The sequence below is a fragment of the Gymnoscopelus microlampas genome (genome assembly GCF_963454915.1).
Source record: "Gymnoscopelus microlampas genome assembly, chromosome: 10".
In the NCBI taxonomy this organism is placed as follows: Eukaryota; Metazoa; Chordata; class Actinopteri; order Myctophiformes; family Myctophidae; genus Gymnoscopelus; species Gymnoscopelus microlampas.
Genome location: NC_139947.1, coordinates 20752584 through 20776409, shown reverse-complemented (window position 1 = coordinate 20776409; position 23826 = coordinate 20752584). Strand labels below are relative to the sequence as shown.

The following is a 23826-nucleotide window of genomic DNA, read 5'->3' as shown; positions in this document are numbered from 1 at the left end:
GAGAAATCGTGAAAATGTGTGCAAATCTTTGAATATATATATTTTTAAAGCAAATGTTTGTAACTCAAATCTTTGCCTCTGGGGGTCCCTGGAACAAAATATTTTGAGATGGGGGTCCGCGGCCAAATTCATATCATTTTGGGGGTCCTTGACATGAAAAAGAGTGAGAACCACTGACATAGTAACATACTGTATTTAAAAAAAACAAAACAGTCAGGAATTAGAAGACATTTTGTAGAATCGGAACCTTAGGTTAAATGGACACTTACGTTACTTAGAGTTACGGGGGGTCCTTGACATTAACACGTTTGAGAACCACTGTACGTGGTCCTACGGGGATGGTATTGAAACCACATCCTCTGATATCAGCCTCCTCTGATATCAGTCTAATCCTGTGTTAGTCATTGTTGATTTGAAGATAGAGAATAGCATTAATAAGAAAAAGTTTTAAAGCCAGTAACCTTTTTCCGAGTTCATTTGTCAACGGGGAGTTTTTCCGTAACAACAGGCTTGCTGTGTGTTCGCTCTGTGTGGGCGGATAGAGTCAATCTAATTGGCTGGAGGCCATCAGTTTTTGCTCTTACAACGGGATTTGCATTAACTGGTCTTGAGGAAGATAAGACCCAGCCACACGCTGGGGGGCTTGGCACAGTTCGACATTCATTCACATCAACGCGCTGAATACGTTTGCACGCCTAAAGGGCCGTTGGATCCGGATTGCAGCTTTAAGGGAACTTCACAGGGGTTTGGAGCTACAGTAACAAGACCTGTGATGCTGTGAACACACACAAAGCGACCTGATCTTAACCCGAAACTAACCCGCAACATGTTCTCTCTCCTCTCTCCTCCTCCTCGCAGGCTGCAGAGGCATGCTGTGCGGTTTCAGCGCCGTGTGCGAGCGTGACCCCGCCGACCCCGCCCGAGGCGAGTGCGTGTGCAAGAAGGTGTTGTGTCCGTCGGTGGTGGCGCCCGTGTGCGGCTCGGACTCCTCCACCTACTCCAACGAGTGTGAGCTGGAGAAGGCCCAGTGTAACACGCAGAGACGCATCAAGGTGCTGCGCAAGGGACCCTGCTGTGAGTAACATTCACCATTATTCATTGCATTAGCTTTAGCTTACTAGCCTGCCAGTGTGTTTACCTTTCTACGGTTTCATGAGGAAACACTATGGAAATGAGTCCTGGACTTTAATTGTGTCTCGTCCCCCAAATGTTAACCTGTGTTATTGCTTTTCAGAAAAACTAAATTAAACTAAACCCGGTATAATGCAGGAAAACAATCCACTAAATCAGCCTTGGGTTTTCATGCCACTTTATTAACAGGTGTGGAGATATGTGGTTGATTACACCAATCCGCTCATGCAATTTGCGATGGTCAAATGTGCGTGGAATTAAGGCAGGTGCAAATCAGTGCAGGCAGGCTGTATTAAAGTCGTGGTGGAGCGTTGCAGCGAGGAGACACAGATAGCCGATCACCCTTGAAGATGTGAAGACATCCAACGCACATATACTGCGGTTTTCTTTCCAACACGTCCACAAAAAGAAAACGCATAATAAGTCATCTGTAATGCAAGGCACCAAATCCTCACCCTGCCATCTGGTTTCAGGAGTTTATTTCTGTGAGTCCTGCTAATGCTTCTATTTTATCAATAGTTGCCTACATACAGTAGTCTGTAGTCATCATACGCGGTCGCGCGGGTGTTGCTCACACGACGCGTTGTGAGCTTGTAGATCCACTATTTTCAGTGCGACACCCGCACGCGTGACTGAGAATGCGTCAGGCGATTTGGGGTTCGATGTCTCATTCTGCTAGTGTTGCAAATACTGACAAAACTGCTACTACGGTAGTACTTCTGCTCTGGCTGCTAGTGAATGGTTCGCTGTTAATGCAAGCAGACGTACTGTAGCATGGCTACAACGTGAACGATGCTGCGTTCGCAGAATCATTTGCTGACAGACATTGTGGTCTGCAAGGCGAAGGGGAAGGCTGGGTGAGAAGAAGAAGCAACGGATACAAAAAAGGCAGATAAAGTTTCTGATGTGTTATGCCTGATTTATAGTTTAGTTGCGCGTCTGTGTCGGTTATTTTCTGGTGCACGGCACCCGCGGCCAAGGATAACTCAGGCTTTATGGCTCTCTGTCCAAGAGGTAAAACCACAAAGAACTACAGGAGGAAAGGAACAAGATATGGAGTTCCCCAGATAAGCCGATATGTATTTTTTGAAGTCTTTTGGGGACACGTAATGAAAACAGATGGAGAATAAGATTATATGTAGGCACACCGGTATGGCAGCACTTAAAAGGGCAAATGAAAGCTAGGGGCTTATTCATACACTTGGTTGAGAATCAGACAAACGGTACGTTCAGGCTACTCTAACGCATGCGTACACATCGACTGCATTTGAATGCTGATAATATTCTGGCTTCAGGATCCACCGCTATAAACATACGACGCATTGTGAGCCTGTGGACCGTCTATTTTTTACTATGCGTGCGTGCGCAAAACCATCGTACGACGAAAGTATAAAATGTGGCTTAAGTGGTTTGCAGGAAACCGCCGTAGGAGCTAGTAACGCTCATTGCTAGTGAGAAGCTATACAGTATTATGTTTAAAACCCACTTTCACTTTGAAAAGGAATTATGTGTCGGAAAGGACCCGGCACTCCCAGCTTGTCAGAGCACATCGATTTGAATTGGACTTGTTTCCGGGCGGAGCGGCCAGTTGCCAATTCACTTACCTTGATGACCCCCCCCCGCCCCCCCCCCCCCTCTCCATACACACACACACACGCGCACCCAAACCTAGTCCGCCAATAATCGAACACAAAAGCCTCCAATTCGCCCACGCCAATCTTACAGGTAAAAGCTCTCCTCTTGCTTGTCTCTTCCTGTCGTTCCGTCCGTCTGTCCGTCTGTCTGTTTGTCTTTCTCCCTCTTTCTCCATCAGCGCTGACGACTCTATAATCTCGGGAGCAAGCAGCGGCCCTGTCTAGACCCCTATGTACTGGCTGCGTTTATTGCGTTTGCAAACCTTTGTGCTTGTGGTATACGCAGCCCCTAGCCAGGGGGGGGAGCAGGCTTATTGCCGTGATTGAGTTTGAGCTTTTCACCCCCTTTATCCCTTTAAGACCTGAAGCCGATTCGACAAAATGTCTTCTAAATTATTATTTTTTTAAGTATGTTTCTATATCAGTGGTGCTCAAACTTTTTCATGTCAAGGACGCCCGAAATGATATGTATTTGGCCGCGGACCCCCATCTCAAGATTTTTTTTTCCAGGGACCCCCAGAAGCAAAGATTTGAGTTAAAAATGGTCGCTTAAAATATATATATATTCAAAGATTTGCACACATTTTTCACGATTTTTCCAAAAATAGCAGATCTACAAGCTCGTAGCGCGGCACTCGGTGCCGCGCTATGAGCTTGTAGATCTGCTATTTTTGAATAGCCCAAAGTGTAAAATAATGCTTTTTCAGCTCAAATCAAAAAGTGACACAGATGCGTTCCAGGTCTTAATGGGTTATAAGAACACTTTTTTTCCCTGGGCTTCTCTGACCAGCAACCACGACCTGCTATTATACGTCGATTCAACAGAAGTCGGTTTTTGCGTCACGTCGGAAGGCTTTTCAACAAGGCTCTTTCAATAAGGAAAGGTAAATAAAACCTAGCGGAATGGGTCGAGATAAGCAGACTCTTTGCAGTGACTGCGGGGTGCACCGCGGTTCACCTCACCAGAGAAAAACAGCAGCCGAGGAGGAAAAGAAAAGAAAGCATGTATAGTGCGAGCGGAAATAGAAAAGGTGAGAAATGCAGGGCGCTCTCTGATCCACAAAACGGACACTTGTCTCTGAAAGTGTCCCCGACCCTCCGGCGATAAAATAAATTGGGATCCAACCAGTCAAGAGCGGTTTGAGGTCGCCTACACGCGGAGGTGGGAAAAGTACTCGAATGTTTTACTTAAGTAAAAGTATCAATACTGCAAAAGTACTCTGTTACAAGTAAAAGTCGGGAATAAAAAAATGACTTGAGTAAAAGTACAAAAGTATTAGTACCAAAAGTAAAAGTACTAAAATATTTGAAAATAGCAGATCTGCAAGCTCACAACGCGTCGCGATGCGACGCGTTGTGAGCTTGTAGATCCGCTATTTTCAAATAGCCTATGTATAAAATAGTAAAATGTGTGTTTCATAATATGATAATTTATATCTGAAAAGTAACTAGTAACTAAAGTTTTCAAATAACTGCAGTGGAGTAAAAGTACAATATTTGCCTCTGAGATGTAGTGGAGTAGAAGTAAAAGTATTGGAAATTGGAAATACTCCAGTAAAGTACAAATATATCTAAAATTGTGAAGTAAAAAAGTACAGTACTTAAGTAAATGTACTTGGTTACTTTACGCCACTGCCTACACGCGGGCAAGTCTCTCGGAAACTGGGAATCGACAAATGCCTGACGGGCCAATTCAATATGCAAGACCCTGAGCCTGCAGTAAGTAAGTGAGACGTGGACAGGTCCGACCAATTATAAGCGCGAACGCCATCGTATAGGTGTATCAAAACCCCGCTATACCGTATACTGACACAGACAACTGCAAATGCCATCGCTAAAGAGCTCAGAGTTCAACTTTTACCTTGAACAGCTCACTGAAAAATTGCCTAAACAGCGTAGCTGCTTATTAGCTGTGTGTGCATGTCTTTCTGTTTTTAGTCTCCTAGCCCTGAAGAAAATACTGGCAGATTAGTACGAGATAAAGGAGCATTTCTCACTTTCTCCACATTCTGTACGGCGTGACATCAGATAACGTGGCGAAGTTAAGATAAGAGACCGAGGGGGGTGCGATGGGTGGCACAATCCCAAGGACCATTTACGGGGTCTATTTCTGCACTCTCCAAGAGTTAAATGAACACTCAGGATTTTTGTAGTGTGTAGGGGGGGGGGGGGGGGGGGGCGTGCTGAGAGGCAGGACGTGTCAGAAATCTTCTTCCTTCCTATTGGCAGCAGGAGAGGTGAATAATTATAGTGCTTCTGATGGCACATTCCTCCACAGGCCATCATTATAGCTCTAACACAGCCGTTTCTCCCGCCCCCCTCTCTCTCTCTCTCTCTCTCTCTCTCTCTAAATTGTCTTTTTTTCGTTCCCTGTCTCTCTCTCTCTAGGTCACTTTTTCCCCCTGGCTTTCTGTTTTAATCCGTACCTTTTGTTTCCGTCTCCGTTTCTTCTTGTGTGGTTTCTCCTTTCCCTTTCCCTGCGATAGAGGTCGCTCACCCGGTTCCCTTTTTAACCCGCTCCCCCCTCCTCCTCCTCCTCCTCCTCCTCCCGTCTCATTATATTCACTTCTCGGAGGAGGGGGCGACGTACCCAAACCTCTAGTGTTCCCTTACATTTAGACTCGCCGCGTAGTCGGCTACAAAAATCATCATTTAACCCATTAGGACCTGGAACGTGTAATTTTTAGATTTGAGCTAAAAAGCATTATTTTACACTTTGGCTATTCAAAAATAGCAGATATACAAGCTCGTAGTGCGTCTCTATGTGCAAATCTTTGAATATAATTATATTGTTTTAAAGCGAGCATTTTTAACTCGAATCTTTGCTTCTGGGGGTCCCTGGAACAAAATATTTTGAGATGGGGCTCGGCGGCCATATACATGTCATTTTGGGGGTCCTTGACATGAAAAAAAAGAACCACTGATATTATGTCGACATACGTTTTTTTTTTTTTAAACTGTTGAATCCCCCAGAAGCAAAGATTTGAGTTACAAATGTTCGCTTCAAAAAATATATATATATTGAAAGATTAGCAAAAATGTTCAAGATCTTAAAAAAATAGCAGATCTACAAGCTCATAGCGCGGCACTCGGTGCCGCGCTATGAGCTTGTATATCTGCTATTTTTGAATAGCCAAATAAATCTAAAAATGACACAAATTCTTTCCCGGTCTCAATGGGTTAAACATCAGTCAAATGAGTCGCTGCACACATCCCTACTCATTTCTATCCATCCACCTTCCTCCTCTCTGCCCAGAGATATCTGTGGTCACCAAGCTTGTTACTAGCGCCGGCCCCCAGCCCCGGCTACTGCAATCAGACCCCCGGAATTAGTGCTGCGTCCACCACTCCGCCGTTGCCAAATCACACATTGTTGTCGTGACCACTGTGTTTGTGTGACTCTGGCAGGCGATGATCCGGCGGTCCCCTCAGTGTGCCCATCTTGATGGGCCGTGCTAAAGAGAAGTAATGACAGCTATAGCCCCCATAGTCTGCCACCGGTGGGCCAAAGGCTATAATACAACATTGGACGACTACCAAAACGGCGCTGCATGGCGGATTTGTTTGCTGCTAGGGCTGGGGAGGGGTTGGGGGGGCAGGTGGCGCTTAACCTATTGAGACCTGAAGCCGATTCTACATGTCTCCTAAATCTCAACAGTATTCTGAAAAACGTATGTTTCTATATCAGTGGTGCTCAATCTTTTTCATGTCAAGGACCCCCAAAATTATATGTATTTGGCCACGGACCACCATCAAAATATCTTGTTCCAGGAACCCCCAAGAAGCAAAGATTTGAGTTAAAAATGTTCGCTTTAAAAATATATATATATTCAAAGATTTGCACACATTTTCGTGAATTTTCAAAAATAGCAGATCTACAAGCTCATAGCGCGGCACTCGGTGCCGCGCTATGAGCTTGTATATCTGCTATTTTTGAATAGCCCAAAGTGTAAAATAATGCTTTTTTAGCTCAAATCTAAAAATGACACAGTTCCAGGTCTCAATGGGTTAAGCAGCGGGAGCACAGCCACATTGGATCAGACAATGGATTCGACATAATGGGGACTTGTTTTATTAGCGGGCGGATAAAGACAGGAAGAGACAGTGAGGACGACAAAAGGCTTGTTGTATCCATTTAACGCGACAATAACGGGGGGGACTTACTGTCGCTCCCGAGACTCGCCGCTTTGTGTTCGAGCTGGCAGAGGAGTCATGTTAGCCTCTCTGTCCCACACATCACAACAATTGAGTCCTGTTTGCATTATTCTCGACTCAAGCCTGCCACCATCGCACGCATTCACTGAGGCTTAAATGGGCTGTAAGCGATATTTATTTTGGTCAAAATGCGTGTTAAATGGCTCTGTATTCCGATTGTTCAGTAACAGGGGTCTCTCTGTCTCTCTGGCTCTTTAAAGACGGGGTGCCGTGATTTTCAGTGATTTTTTCCCCCCTAAAACATAATCATCAGGTATTATGGTTATACTAGGAGGAAGATTTTTTTCAAAAAAGTGTACAGAAATTGTTAAAATTATGTTTTTATGTGGACACGCCTCCAGTTCATTAAAGAGGGAGAGATGGGAAGATCCCTGTTACTGAACAAAGACTGTATGGTTTGGTCAATGGTTACTACTGGAATATAGCGTTTTTTGCAAAAGACACATCACTTACACCGCCTTTAAGCAATCTACCTGAATTCAATCTATGTTACGATAGACTATCAGACGTGTATCATGTTAGCGCCTGAAATAGCTTTGGTTGGCTCTTTCAGGGATAGACTGATCTTCTTGTCTGGCATTGAGAAATCGCTCAAAACCCACAAACCCCACGCATGTATCTTTCTAGGGTTTCTCATAACGAAGAGTTACTGTAAAAGAGGGGATTTCAGTTACACTAATAACATAATGCGGCAGACACAGGGCAATGTAAAGTCTATTCTGAAACCATTAGAATGAGTTGAGGCAAAACAAAGAAATCAATCTTCTTATAGCTCTCATCCCCATTCTGCCATGTCGGCTATGCAATAGCTTACTACAGTACACAGCGACATTAAAGTGTTAATTTAACTCTTAGAGTGGACGAATGAAACCAAATGGACCCGCAAGGGTCCATTTGGTTACATTCGTACACTCTCAGAGTTACACGTGAATCACGGAAATAAGGAAGAAAAATGCAGGAAGAAGATTTATATTTCACTGGTTAGGAACACAGGAAAACTGTGTGTGCTCTTTCGGGCTACACGTTATGCAACGCAGAGCTCCCAAACAGCTCAAGAATAAAAACTAAAAAGCTACACAAAAAACAGTTTTTGAGGGACGCAATGGAACTCCAACCGATGGAATGTAGGCAACCACAGTAAGTATATAAATAAGGCATAGCATACCTGCAACACAAAGCACACACACACACACACACACACAAGGAGATATCATGGGATTCTATGAGAACAAAAACAAAACCTCTTCCAGTGTTTGCTGCACTGGTGTAGCCGCAACGCTAATGATGCTAACCCCGTGGTTACAAAGATTAAGTACCTAAGGTGAGGGATCTCCTGAATCCCTTTGCCCCCTCAAGGCCCCCCAAAGAAAAGACTTCACCTCCCCGACTCCGGGCCGCTCAAACAGCCCTCGGCGCTCTCCTCTCCTCTATACTCGAGCATTTCGCTCGACCCGTCTCGTTACGGTCGGAGGCGAGCAACGGCTCGTGCTCTCTCTTCATTATTATCTCTCTCTCTCCTGTCGGAGAGATGGAGCGATTTGGGGATCGGCCCGGGTCACATTTTCTGGCAGGTCAAGCAGCCAAGCGGTAAGCAGATAATGGGCCCGCGGATATTATCTGAATTAACCCATTAAGACCTGGAACGCAGCTGTGTCATTTTTTGATTTGAGCTAAAAAAGCATTTTACACTTTGGCTACTCAGAAATAGCAGATCTACAAGCTCATAGCGCGGCACCGAGTGCCGCGCTATGAGCTTGTAGATCTGCTATTTTTTTGAAAAATCGTGAAAATGTGAATATATATTGTTTTAAAGCAAACATTTTTTACTCAAATTGCTTTGCTTTGCTTCTGGGGGGTCCCTGGAACAAAATATTTTGAGATGGGGGTCCGCGGCCAAATACATATCATTTTGGGGGTCCTTGACATGAAAAAGTTTGAGAACCACTGATATAGAAACATACGTTTTTTTTCAGAATACTGTTTTGGATTCAGAAGACATTTTGTAGAATCGGCCTCTTAAAGGGTTAAAAGAACGGGCTGTGTTTAAATTGGCCCTGTCGGATAGCCGCGCGAGATGAGGGGGGGAGACAGCAATGCGAAGCACAGAAGAAGAGTTGTGTGTGTGTGTGGGTGGGTGTGTGTGGGTGTGTAAAAGTACCTCAAAATTGTACTTAAGTACAGTACTTGAGTAAATATACTTAGTTACTTTACACCACTGATGGGGGCCTGCTGCTACAGTGGGCTGAGGGGAGTGTGAGGCGGTGTTAGCTCTCCTAATATTGAGCTTGGAACGGTTGGAGTGGTAAATACAGAGAGAGAAGTGGCCACAGAACTCATTTTGAGAGCCCGCCGTTGTGGAACGCGAAGAATGCAACTAGTGGTGCAAAAAAGGGACGGGTCAGAGGGTCAATGCTGGCCATCGATTGGCTGCGCTTTTCACGTGAGTGTGCTCTCAGAGAGTGAAGACCATAAATACAGCCCACTGCCTCTCTCTCTCTCTCTCTCTCTCTCTCTCTCTCTCTCTCTCTCTCTCTCTCTCAGTGTCTCTCTCTCGGTGTGGCTGGTAGAGTGGCGGGTCTTATCTCTTCAGTTCCAACAGGCTTTGCCTCGCTCCTTCCAGTCAAGGAGAAAAGCAGCAGCTTGCAAACCCCGCTCCACCTCCGTCAGTCTATCCGTCCATTTGTCTGTCTACAGTGTTTGTCAAAACACATCCTTCCTCGTCCAACGTGGACACTTGGCACGTGCGTGCATACACACAAACGCACAATACACGAAAGGTTAGACAAAACACACACCGGCTTAACCCATTGAGACCTGAAGCCGATTCTACATGTCTCCTAAATCTCAACAGTTTTCTGAAAAACCTATGTTTCTATATCAGTGGTGTTCAATCTTTCTCATGTCAAGGACCCCCAAAATTATATGTATTTGCCCGCGGACCCCCATCAAAATATCTTGTTCCAGGGACCCCCCAGAAACAAAGATTTGAGTTAAAAACGTTCGCTTTAAAAATATATATATTCAAAGATTTGCACACATTTTCACGAATTTTCAAAAATAGCAGATCTACAAGCTCGTAGCGCGGCACTCGGTGCCGCGCTATGAGCTTGTATATCTGCTATTTTTGAATAGCCCAAAGTGTAAAATAATGCTTTTTAGCTCAAATCTAAAAATGACACAGTTCCAGGTCTTAATGGGTTAAGTACACACACAGTGTTCTCACTCCCTCACATCCCATATCGACACATGCAGCTTATACTTACCTAATTACAAATTTGCATGTTTAATTGGCCAATATGACACAGCACATCTTTTTTTGGTTTACAACATCAGGAGGAGTATTCCTAATAATATCTGTGCACATTTTCCCCCTCAATATGTATTCATTAATGTATTATTCATTAATGTATTGTATTATTATTGCTCAAATAACCATTTATGCAAGCCATTAGATGAATAATGATATATTTAAGTGATGATCAGTATTAATTAGACATTTATATTGTAATTGGATTATTACTAACATAGTCATTATGTAGAGACTAGTCTGATATAGGCTACTGACATTTTATCTATCCACGTTCAACCAGACATTAAAAAAATCCAGAAATCACAGAAACATATTTAATATGGCTTAAGTGGTTAAAAAGACAATTCTTTTTCTATTTCTGGCCTATAAAGCACTATGGGAAACAACAACAGTGTGTGTGTGCGGGCGCGCGCGCACACACACACACACACACACACACACACACACACACACACACACACACACACACACACACACACACACACACACACACACACACACACACACCCACACACATACACACTCACACACGCATGCACACGCACACGCACACGCACACCCATACTCTCTCTCTCTCTCTCAAACTCTCTCTCTCGATCTTTCTGCCTACAGTGGTACAAAATCGCATGCACATACACTCAACCGTTGGCCCTAAACGAGTCCAAGCGGTGCAATCAGTTGAACATTAACAAGGCTATCTACACTCCCTGGCCCTATCTGCCTTACACAGCCTCCAACGCTGTGTTGCTGCTGCCAATGTGGTACTGACTGCCAATGCGTGTTAATTACATTAATGACTTAATTCCCCCCTCGTTGCTTCTTCTCTGTTTAAGTTTTGACAAAGTGAAAATGAAGTGAAAATGACGTGGGCAGTTTGTGAGATGTTACCGAACAAACAAAAAGATACAACGATCTTTATGGATATCGGTTCAAGCAGACAACATCATCATAATGATTTAGATACAGCCTGCAATGGCAGTATAGAGGCTTTCGCATTAAAGTCAAAATAGTAATACGGTACACCTACATCACAGCACGAAGACTCAAAAGCTCTCAGATATTATCCCATTAAGACCTGGAACGCATCTGTGTCACTTTTTGATTTGAGCTAAAAAGCATTATTTTACACTTTGGCTATTTTTGAAAAAGCTTGAAAATGTGTGCAAATCTTTGAATATATAATATTTTAAAGCGAACATTTGTAACTCAAATCTTTGCTTCTGGGGGGTCCCTGGAACAAAACATTTTGAGATGGGGGTCTGTGGCCAAATACATATAATTTTGGGGGTCCTTGACATGAAAAAGTTTAAGCACCACTGATATAGAAACATACGTTTATTCAGAAAACTGTTGGAATTTAGAAGACATTTGTAGAATCAGCCTCAGGTCTTAATGGGTTAAAAAATAAAACAGACAAAACATAAAAGCCAAAAAGCCCCAAAGATTCAAATCTCTCAGCAAAAGAACAGAAACTCGTGTATTGCACCATGTGTTGCGATGTTCCTCAGCTACGATGGCCACAATGAATCACAATGAAGCTTTCAAAATGGCATTCCTCTCGCTGAGCTTCTGAAATAGTGTTGTGGTAGAAACGCTACGCTCTCTCTCTCTCTCCCAGGGAGCCCTGAGACGCCCGTTGCCCTGGGCTCCTAGCCCGCTACCGCAACTCACCGCCGACACTTTTACTCCGGCTGTACTTTCTGTCTTCTGTCCCGCCACTAGTTAAGGCGGTCGTTAAGGCATCGCCGAGGCTGGGTAGGGGAGGACACACAGTGCACACAGTAAAATCCTCGGTGTTAATTTAACTCTGAGCTGTTGTGACAAGGGAAGCATGTCCAATGGAATGCAACCACTTTAAGGACTACTAATCATGTTGTGTATTCCTGTACGCAACTCTGTACCGAGATGACCTCGGACATAGAACTACTTTACATTTGAACAAACAAAGCAACTGCCTTTAAGCACATACAAAAGAAAGTCTAGTATTTGTCCCAAAAAGTTTTAAGTGACACAAAATCCTGAAAAAAGTGCTGCTATTTGTTTCAAAAAAGATTTATACCAATCTACCCCTGGCCTACAAGTGTATATTTAACTCTTTCTAACAGCAAATGGACATTCTTGTGGTTTTGTAAGCTAGTTTTTCCGAGTTGGTATGTGACATTGCTCTGTTTACACATTGCTTTAGCCCTAAATAAAGGCTTCGGAAAAAAGCCCTTATTTATCCCTTGGCGGGAGCTGGCGGAGAGGTGTTGCTGGGATTCTTTGGCGCAAACAAAGCGTCATTCTGGACCAACAAGGACGAAACCCAACACAACACAACACAACACAACACAACACAACACAACACAACACAACACAACACAACACAACACAACACAGCCAGTGGTGGAAAGTAACTAAGTACATTTACTTAAGTGCTGTACTTAACTCATTGAGTGCCAGAACTTTTTTATTTTTCTAAACGTTTTGTTTATTTGTTTTTGTTCTTTTACATACTCCTAGGTAGTACAATTGAGTGCCATAATTGCCAGATTTTTAAAATTATTATTTTGTCCCAGTGCCAGAGTTTTTCTCACAGAAAACAAAAAGTGCTTAGGAAGCGAGATACAGCCTTTTTCAGTTCTAAGTTAAACAAGGAGTGGATGGAGCTGCACATCTTCAGATGATGATATCTTGGGTTCTGAACATGTTTTTCAAAAAAAAAAAAAAAAAAATGTTTTTTTATGCTAATTTTTCAAAAACACGTGAAACACGTTAATGGCACTCAGTGAGTTAAGTAACATTTTTTTGGTGGAAATTTAAAAAATCCTCTAAATTGTACTCAAGTACGGTACTTGAGTAAATGTACTTCGTTTAAGTCCACCACTGGTTTGTTGATGTTTGTGACGTACACAATGAGCCTGGCGTGATTCTGCTAGAGCAACGTGGGGGACCAAGGACAGATCGGTATCAATGGATGCTAACATCCTATTTATCGGTATATCACAATGAAAACCAATTATTTTGCAACATCCTCACGGAGGCCACCAAAGTGGGCCCCATCCCACAGGTTGGACATCATCACCGCTCTATAAATAGGCCGCAGCGGAAAAAAACATTTTCACATCGTGTAGGAAAACGGGTTCCTTATCTCTCTCTCTCTCCCCGCTCGCGAGAACAACGTTTCGAGTCCTCGCACAGATAGGAAGACGAGGCCCGCTGAAACATACAGTAACACACACACACATGCACACGCACACGCAGCACATGTGTGCGTACTGTATGCAGAGGCGAGAGAGGTCAGCGCGGAGAGCTCCTGCAGTTAGTCTCTCATTTCCCCCGGGGCACTGACTCTCACTTGGTATTCATGACCACCGCGAGGACGGCTTGACAGCATTCTGTACAGTGCTGTGCATGTTCCCACACACACACACACACACACGCGCACACGCACACTTACACAGACACAGACACACACACGTTTGTATTACTATAATTGTGAGGACCTAGCATTTTTTGGGATGGTATTAAAAATAAAAACTCTACCCCAAACAACCTATAACCTTTAGTTCAGTGGTTCTCAAACCTTTTCATGTCAAGGACCCCCAAATTGACACTTATTAGCCCGCGGACCCCCATTTCAAAAGATATGCCAGGAACCCCCATAAGAGAAGATTTGTCATTCTCAACCATTTTAATTTCAAGAGGACCCCCAGTTTGACATGCATTAGGCTACAGACCCCCATTTAATGGCATTTCTATCCCTGGGACCCCAATTCATATTGTAAAATATATGTTAATGTAACTCTGAGAGTGTACAAATGGAACCAAATGGACCCTAACAGGTCCATTTGGTTCCATTTGTACACTCTCAGAGTTACAGACCCATAACATTTGGTTCCTAACTATCCTTCATTTAGCTGGGGACCCCCTGGAACCCCCTCAAGGACCCCCTGGTCCAATGCTTTAATTGACTACTCTTAATCGTAACCCTTACCTGAGTGGTTTTCCTAATTGAGAGGACCGGGAACATTTTCCTCACAACGTCTATTTCGACCATTCTACTATATTTGTGGGGACATTTGGTCCTCACAAGTATAGTAATTCAAATATATACACACACACACACACACACACACACACACACACACACACACACACACACACACACACACACACACACACACACACACACACACACACACACACACGTATTGTACACACACATGCACACAAATGGAAAGGATGATGGCTTTGCTAGAATCCGCTCTCTGTATTCTTTCTCCATTTCCGCTCTCATCCAGTTGTCATCCATCTACAGATACTTGTTAGACAAATCCTCTCGTCTATTTTCCACAACTCTCTCTTATCCTTCTCTCCCCCCTCCCTCTCTCTCTCTCTCTCTCTCTCTCTCTCTCTCTCTCTCTCTCTCTCTCTCTCTCTCTCTCTTATCCCTCTCTCTCTCTCTCATCTCAACTGCTCACCTCTCCAAGACCTGCAAGGCTTGCTGCTCGGCTGAAGCTGTGATAACGCGAATTATATAACACACACACACACACACACACACACACACACACACACACACACACACACACACACACACACACACACGCACACACACTTGTTTAATACCCGACAAAGGGCCATGTTTGACACTTTATAATGATTTATGCATTTATGCTTGTGCTGAATAATACATAGTTATTTGTTATTTTTTCCCTCCTTCCACCGCGAGTGAAGATAGGAAGAAAAGAGAGAAAAAAAAGAGGGAGGCGGGCGTTGAAAATAGAAGTCTAACTAACGTCCCGCCAGACAATGGTTGGGATTTTTTCCGTTTTTGTCTGCATGTGTGTGTGAGAGGCAACAATGGCGGCAGCTATCTGGGACCACTTTTCTAAAGAACGCTGGTTCACATTTTGCCAAACGATGTGCTTCACCGGTGTGTGTGTGTGTGTGTGTGTGTGTGTGTGTGTGTGTGTGTGTGTGTGTGTGTGTGTGTGTGTGCGCAGCAGATACAATAAATTAACAAATTCAACCCCTATTGATACCCAATATTGGTCTCTTTGTGCTGGCGGCGTCCATTTGAGTTTGTAGCTTCACAAACATAGCACTCCGCTCTCACTCCACATGCAATAACACAATAGATGCTGTATGCTTTCTCCACTCGGTTGTCCTCTCGGCGCTCTCGCTCAAACACCATTCACATCATAATGGCTCTTTCTACAGCCCACATACTACTATTATGTGTTATTCATGTGCCATCGTAGGGCAGCATCGTGCCAAAAAATAGGCGATCTACAGGCTCGTCAAATCCGTGACGAGTTGTGAGCTTGTAGATTGTCTATTTGTATGAGAAAATATAAATCGGGCTGCATAGTTTTCCTTTTTCATTTATTAAAAAATAATCTCTTTGGTTTTATTAATGACTCCGGCAATCTACTTTCTATTCTTACTAGCCATTGTTATAATACGATAATGCAATGCCACGTGTTATTTTGTTATTTTGCATTATTAGTTTGTTGTTTTGTTATTCCCACAAAACGTAGTGTAACTGCACGTGTGAAAGGGGATTGAGAGACTGTCCATCTTTTTTGCCTAATATTAGCAGCCCTGATACTGAAGCGAAACGCAAACGCTGAAACAGCCACTTAATGGGTCAGATGGATGTGTGCACTTAAGCTAAAGGAGCCCACTTCATCATCAGATCCACAACGCAAGTCCTCAGTGGAGTGTGTACATAAATTAACTTGCGCAAAGACACACATTCGTCTAAACTCACACACATGCACGCGCTGTTGGTCGAGGGAGTTGTGGAGCAGTCAGGACGTACATTAGAGGCAAAGGAGGCAGAGACACCGTAAATATTATTTATACGTTACAAGTTTATTGCACAATGAGCTAATGGGAGAAGTACAGGAGACACACAGGATCGTGGTCGTGTAGTTCTCTGACCAATGGCAGAAAAGACAAGCCCTTGAAATTGTTATGAGTAGATGCTCCGTCTGTTTACTGTGACACCGACAAAATGGGCTTTAAACATACAATTCAGGACTTATTTTAATGAATAAAATATATCTAGAAAATATGCAGGTGGTCTCCCTACTCTTTCATTGAGACATTTAGACACCGATGCCGGGTAGGATGTTCGACTGGTTGACACTGTCAATGAAGTTATTCGAAGCAGATGGAGCACCGTGTTGGGTGCGCAACCATCTATTTATTGTAGTTCAGGTATGCGTAGTAGCAATTATCTCTTTGTTTGGAGAGACATAACACTTACAGATTGTAGCCTTAACCCATGAAGACCTGGAACGCATCTGTGTCACTTTTTCATTTGAGCTAAAAATGCATTATTTTACACTTTGGCTATTCAAAAAGATATACAAGCTCATAGCGCGGCACTACGAGCTGGTAGATCTGCTATTTTCTTTTTAAATTGTGAAAATGTGTGCAAATCTTTGAATGTATACATTTTTAAGGCGAACATTTGTAACTCAAATCACTGCTTCTGGGGTTCCCTGGAACAAAATATTTTCAGATGGGGGTCCGCGGCAAAATACATATAATTTTGGGGGTCCTTGTCATGAAAAAGTGTGAAAACCACTGACAGCAACATAGGTTTTTTCAAAAAACAGTTTTTCAGAAGACATTTTGTAGAATCGGTCTCAGATCTAAATGGGTCAATGCCATGTTTGTATAACCGGCTGATGCCATCATTGTCCTATTTACGTACCAAAGGGCTGCAACTATAGTTTTATTTGGTTGCAATTATTCTATCGATTACTTTGTTAATACATATTACAACAGTTTATTTTTTATTTCTTTTTGAAAATTGATGATTAAAATCATTTTTTTTAAAAATTATAATCCATTACTTCACCCCTAGATTTACCACTACACCAGCTAATGAAGGAAGAGCCATTATGTGGAGAACGTGTTAAAAAAAGGTTAGAAGAGGTTGCAGTGTACGCAAAAGGTGACACTCATATAAGATGTGTAGTCAGGTCACTGGAAGGATAAAGTGTTATTCAAGATATTATTCCACACTGTCTCTCACTGGTAATGACACTCGCCACAAAGAGAAGGAGATAAAAACCAAGCTACTTTGATCCAGTATTTGCATAAAGTCGTTTTTTTTTGGTATTGCTTCATTCTCTTTCTGGTAGTTTACCACCCACACTGTCTGTGTCTGTGTCTGTCCTCTTAATCCATTTCGACCGGGTACGCATTTTTAGATTTCTTTAGGCTATTCAAAAATAGCAGATCTACAAGCTCATAGCGCTATTTTTGGAAAATAATCGTGAAAACTTTTGCAAATCTTTGAATATATATATTTTTAAAGCGAACATTTTTAACTCAAATGTTTGCTTCTTGGGATTCTATGTCTTCTAAATCCTAACAGTTTCTTTAAAAAAACGTATGTTGCTATAATAATATCAGTGGTACATTTTCACGATTTTTCAAAAATAGCAGATCTACAAGCTCGTAGCGCGGCACTCGGTGCCGCGCTATGAGCTTGTACTGTAGATGCTATTTTTGAATAGCCCAAAGTGTAAAATAATGCTTTTTTTGCTCAAATCAAAAAATGACACAGATGCGTTCCAGGTCGTAATGGCTTAATCCCCGTCTCACTCTTTCTGTCTCTCCTCTCTGGCTGTGCCTCAAACCTCAAACAGAAGGTAGCCGCCGGCTGCCTCGATCCCTGCCCGGTAAAGCCGGATTTATACTCCCTAGTATGACCGTCAGTAGTGATGGCCGACCAGAACCAATCTACAAAGCGTCGCAATGCGACAAGGTTAAGTCGTGTCACTAGAGCAGTGGTTCTCAAACTTTTTTTTTTAATTTCAAGGACCCCCATAACTCTCACTAGAGGTTAACACATCACCCGCCAAAGACGCAGATCTGAGTTCTATTTAATTAGTGCACTTTGCCCGCCAAGAACGCAGATCTACGTTCTAATATCTTTTTTTTTTTAAATATATATATTCCACAAGGGGCGCCCTAATACAGCTTTGGAATGATTGATCGTCACTCAGAGAAGAAGTAGTAGTTTGCATTGAAAAACACCCGTTTTCAGCGGGCCATAGCCCCAAAATGGCTGCTCGCGGTTGGAATGTTATTGTCCCGGTGGATACACGGATCCCTCCGCCTACCCACGGGGACTATTTTTTAAAGTTTTTTTGTACACAACGTGGTTTCCAGGGCGTTTCAACCATCGTCTATTGAAGGTAATTACGCTGATAAGGGGATAGAAAATAGTGTTTAATATCATGGCGGGTAATGTGTTAAGTCATGTTACTAGATGTTAAGTCGTGTCACTAGAGGGGTCTGGGGGTTTTCTGAACAATTAGGCACAGAAAAGTGCTGTGATTTACTCGTGGACTTTGACGAGCAAATCCTGACGTTAAGGTTAGGCACAGTTGTTTTAAGGTTAGGCTAAGGGTTCGGTTTTGGGGTTAAGATCAGGCTCAGCGTTTGGTTGTAAGGTTATTGGTTGGTTAGTCTGGGAGGGTTAGCGTCGGAGCTTGGACAGCAGGGGCGCGGCCACTGCGTTGTGATTCAAATCAACAGCCAATGAAGAAAAGGGGGCGGGATCCACATGCAGTGGGTGTTGCATCTAAATAGGATCGACGGGAAGCAATTTCCCCTTGAGAAATTTCGGCCGCCATTGTTGTGTACTGCTGTTTGCCTCTCGTCGGACTTTTTAGACGAGTTGCACAGCTCTCAGACCGGTAAGAGGCGTGTCCGCTCAGATTCAGAGCGTAAGGTACATCCCGCCCACAAATACCAGGGCTCTGGCCCAGAAGTTCCTCGCCAGAGCTGGCGAAAACTTCTGGGAACTCAGATTATTGGTTGGTAGGCTAAGGGTTTGGTGTAGGGTGAGGGTTAGGCAAAGTTTTGGTGCAGCGTTACGGTTAGGATAAGGTCTTGGAGTAGGCTCATGGTAAAAAACAAAAATAAAGTGAAAATTGGTCTCAAAACTCAAAAAGCACATAAGGCTTAAGTTGTAAAAAAGAGAAAAGACAGGAACACAGCTGGATGTGGTGTTTATATAAAGAGGAGGTACGGACGGACGAGAGAGTCTGAGAGGACGGAGTCTGCCTGGACTCTTACAGGAGGCGCCAGCGGTCCCCTCGGCTTCCTCGAGGCACGCACACACGCCCACGGCGAGAAACAAATGATGTTTTGAAGGAGTTTTACCACCTGGGACGGTGTTAACAGTGTGACCCGTGGACTCAACGGAAGCTCCCTGCAGCATCTCTTAACTCCCCTGTCTGCCGGCCAAACAGCCTCAGAGCGAATTAAAGACCAAATGATGAGCAGCAGCTGTGTCTCTCCTAACCGATAATTTAGTCTGGAGTTATAGATTATGGATCAGGGCCTCTGCCATCCAACAGAATAAGCAGATCGCTCCCGTGCTGTGACAGACCAGGGAATCCCCCAGCCAGCAGGGCTATTAAGAGCTCATTAGATTTGCGCTTTTTTTTCCTCCTTTCTTTTTTTTTGTCGTAGAACGAGGAGATGCATGTACTAGTCTAAGTGGTGCATGAGCCACAAGTCCCCTTTCATTAGCTCCTGATTAAGAAGCAGCCAATGGCTGCGGCGGGCCCAAATGGGCAGTGATGAGCGGGCGAAGCCCGTCCTCTAATCATATTTGGCCTTTTTTTGCCATCAGGGTCAGCTAATGACTACACCGTCCTGTGCCGTAGATCAATTATTTTTGCCGTCGCACATCAACGCGAGCTTGCACTTTGGATGAACGCAGAGCGAGTGAATTACCTGCACGACAAATATAATCATCATAATTCACACTCTCTTTCACAGACACACGCACACACACACACACGCAGTGGTGGAAAGTAACTAAGTACATTTACTTAAGTACAATTTTGAGGTATTTGTACTTTACTTGAGTATTTCCAATTTCCAATACTTTTACTTCTACTCCACTACATCTCAGAGGCAAATATTGTACTTTTACTCCACTACATTTACTTGAAAACTTTAGTTACTAGTTACTTTTCAGATATAAACTATGATATAATGAAACGTACATTAACCACTTTAAATATATTTTATACCTAGGCTATTTGAAAATAGCAGATCTACAAGCTCACAACGCGTCGCATCGCGACGCGTTGTGAGCTTGTAGATCGGCTATTTTCAAATATTTAGTACTTTTACTTTTGGTACTTTAAGTACATTTTGATGCCAATACTTTTGTACTTTTACTCAAGTAAATTTTTAATTATGGACGTTTACTTGTATTTTTATATTGCAGTATTGGTACTTTTACTTAAGTAAAGAATTTGAGTACTTTTTCCACCACTGACACGCACACACACACACACACACACACACGCACGCGCACACACACACACACACACACACACGCACGCACGCACGCACACACACACGCACGCAAACGCTGAAGTAACTGAAAGTGTTGCTGATTCCATGTCACTCCTATCACACACTGAACCCCACAGAGCCAGTTAATGCCCGTGTCCGCTCATCTCGGTACAGGAGGAGGCTAGGGCGAACACAACAACAATCCAATATACCAGAAGCTTTTCTGGATAAGCCTCTCCCTGCTGCAAGATAGAGGTAGAGAGAGCCATCACACACAGAGGGAGAGAGGGTGCCTTTTGGTGGCCACATGCTAACTAAACCCCCATGGCAACCTTTTACACAGGTTGTACTGTACCATCCTGTACCACGCCTAATACACGTCGTTGACAGTGGTGTAAAGTAACTAAGTACATTTACTCAAGTACTGTACTTAAGTAACATTTTGACGTAGTTTTACTTTACTTGAGTATTTCCAGTGCTCAGTACTTTTACTTCTACTCCACTACATCTCAGAGGCAACTATAGTACTTTTACTCCGCTACAATTATTTGAAAACTTTAGTTACTAGTTACTTTGCACATACACATTTTTATATTATGAAACATACATTAACCACTTTAGCCCTATTTTATACCGAGGCCATTTGAAAATAGCAGATCTACAAGCTCACAACGCGTCGCACCGCGACGCGTTGTGAGCTTGTAGATCTGCTATTTTCAAACATTTTAGTACGTTTACTTTTGGTACGTTAAGTACATTTTGATACCAATACTTTTGTACTTTTAATCAAGTACATTTTGAATTCCGGATTTTAATTTGTAACAGAGCACTTCTACATTACAGTATTGATACTTTTACTTAAGTATTTCTTGAAAATGCCTCAAATCTTTTTACATTTTTGGAAACATGTTGCCTAAAATGACATGCGCCAAAATAAGGACGTCAGGCTGAAGGTGGCTTAATCCTGTGTCGTCTTTTCTTTCCTTTCCGCCTTTCCGGGGGAAATGAATAGGCCCCCGCCTGGGCGTCAGACATCCATCCGTCGTCCCCCCGCGGTGCCTTAGAGGTCCTTTCAAACACCAGATAGCACCGCCTTGACAGAAATGAATGACACTTACATGACAAAATGACTGCCGGCATGAAAGCCAAGAGCATATCTGTGAAATGGTGTTAAGAGTTTTCTGCAACGTTAACATCCTGTGAAATAGTGACATTTATCTGTTTTTTTTGGCATGTCTATTTTGGGGGTTGCAGGTTGTTTTGTATAGAAAACACCAAGAAAATACAAAAAATAGATGTTTGGATATGATGAAGTTTTTCAAAATGAAGCCGTTTTGTCATCAGCGTTGTTTCAAACGCAACTTAAACCTGCACTTTCACAGCTGTTAGCCACAGCGCTAACCCTCGCATCCGCCCACCACACAATCTGCTATTTGCTCTGCCACAACTCATCTACTGTATATATACCACAGACACACACAAGCACTCACATTATAGCCACCACACACACACACACACACACACACACACACATGGCTGTGATCGTGGCCAGGAGACCTGAACGCTTTAAGGGCCTCCTTTGTGGCTGATTTTCCGTCCTCGAGGGCAAACACCAGAGCATGTAAGAGAAAGCGACAGCTGCAGTCAAACGGAGCTCTTTGAAGAACTACATCAAACACACATAGACCCCTCTACCAGCTACTGGACCCACAGTACAGTACAGAGAGCACATAGACCCCTCTCCCAGCTACTGACCCACAGTACAGAGAGCACATAGACCCCTCTACCAGCTACTGGACCCACAGTACAGTACAGAGAGCACATAGACCCCTCTACCAGCTACTGGACCCACAGTACAGTACAGAGAGCACATAGACCCCTCTACCAGCTACTGGACCCACAGTACAGTACAGAGAGCACATAGACCCCTCTACCAGCTACTGGACCCACAGTACAGTACAGAGAGCACATAGACCCCTCTACCAGCTACTGGACCCACAGTACAGTACAGAGAGCACATAGACCCCTCTACCAGCCACTGGACCCACAGTACAGTACAGAGAGCACATAGACCCCTCTCCCAGACACTGGTCCTTCAGTATGGTCAGAGACAGTGGTGGAAAAGGTACTCAAATTCTTTACTTAAGTAAAAGTACCAATACTGCAATATAAAAAATACTCTGTTACAAGTAAAAGTCCAGAATTAAAAATGTACTTGAGTAAAAGTACAAAAGTATTGGCATCAAAATGTACTTAAAGTACCAAAAGTAAAAGTACTAAATATTTGAAAATAGCAGATCTACAAGCTCACAACGCGCCGCATCGCCTATGTATAAAATAGGGCTAAAGTGGCTAATGTATGTTTCATTATATCATAGTTTATATCTGAAAAGTAACTAGTGACTAGTTAACTGGAAATACTCAAGTAAAGTACAAATACCTCAAAATTGTACTTAAGTACAGTACTTGAGTAAATGTACTTAGTTACTTTACACCACTGGTCAGAGAGTACACAGAACCCTCTCCCAGCCACTGTTCACAAACTGGTTGAGAGTGTGTGTGTGAGAGAGAGAGAGAGAGAGAGAGAGAGAGAGAGAGAGAGAGAGAGAGAGAGAGAGAGAGGGAGAGAGGGAGAGAGAGGGAGAGAGAGAGATTGACAGAGATTGTTTGTCGAGTTACATGAGAACTGTTATCTATTGGCCCTCTTATTTTCCTTCTGTTCTTTGTCAGTTGACTCACCACCACACCTCTGTCACCTCTGTCTCTCTGTCCCTCTGTCCACACCTCACCTCTGTCTCTCTGTCCCTCTGTCCACACCTCACCTCTGTCCCTCTGTCCACACCTCACCTCTGTCTCTCTGACTCTGTCCACACCTCTGTCTCTCTGTCCCTCTGTCCACACCTCACCTCTGTCTCTCTGTCCACACCTCACCTCTGTCTCTCTGTCACCCCCACACATCTGTCCACTGCTAACTCCTCCAAACAGCTCATTTAATCTCCCACTTTCCGTATCTGTCAGCTGTACACGCCCTTCTCTCTCTCTCTCTCTCTCTCTCTCTCTCTCTCTCTCTCTCCATCCCCCACCCTTGTCTCTCATAACTTCCATCATTCCATTGTTCCTATCTTTTCCTCCCTTATTGTCTGTCTCACTCCCCCAGCCTCCAGCTCCTGCACGGGAAGACCCTGGAGTGTTTTAAAATTGGAG

General features: G+C 43.5%; 1 protein-coding gene across 1 annotated transcript in view; it reads left to right on the top strand.

Annotated features, from left to right (window-relative positions):
* Window positions 1–23826, top strand: part of agrn (agrin) — a 376705-nt gene that overhangs the window by 134715 nt on the left and 218164 nt on the right. The window contains 1 exon segment of the mRNA XM_084069276.1: window positions 859–1074. Within this exon segment, the coding sequence (XP_083925402.1) occupies window positions 859–1074 (216 nt within the window).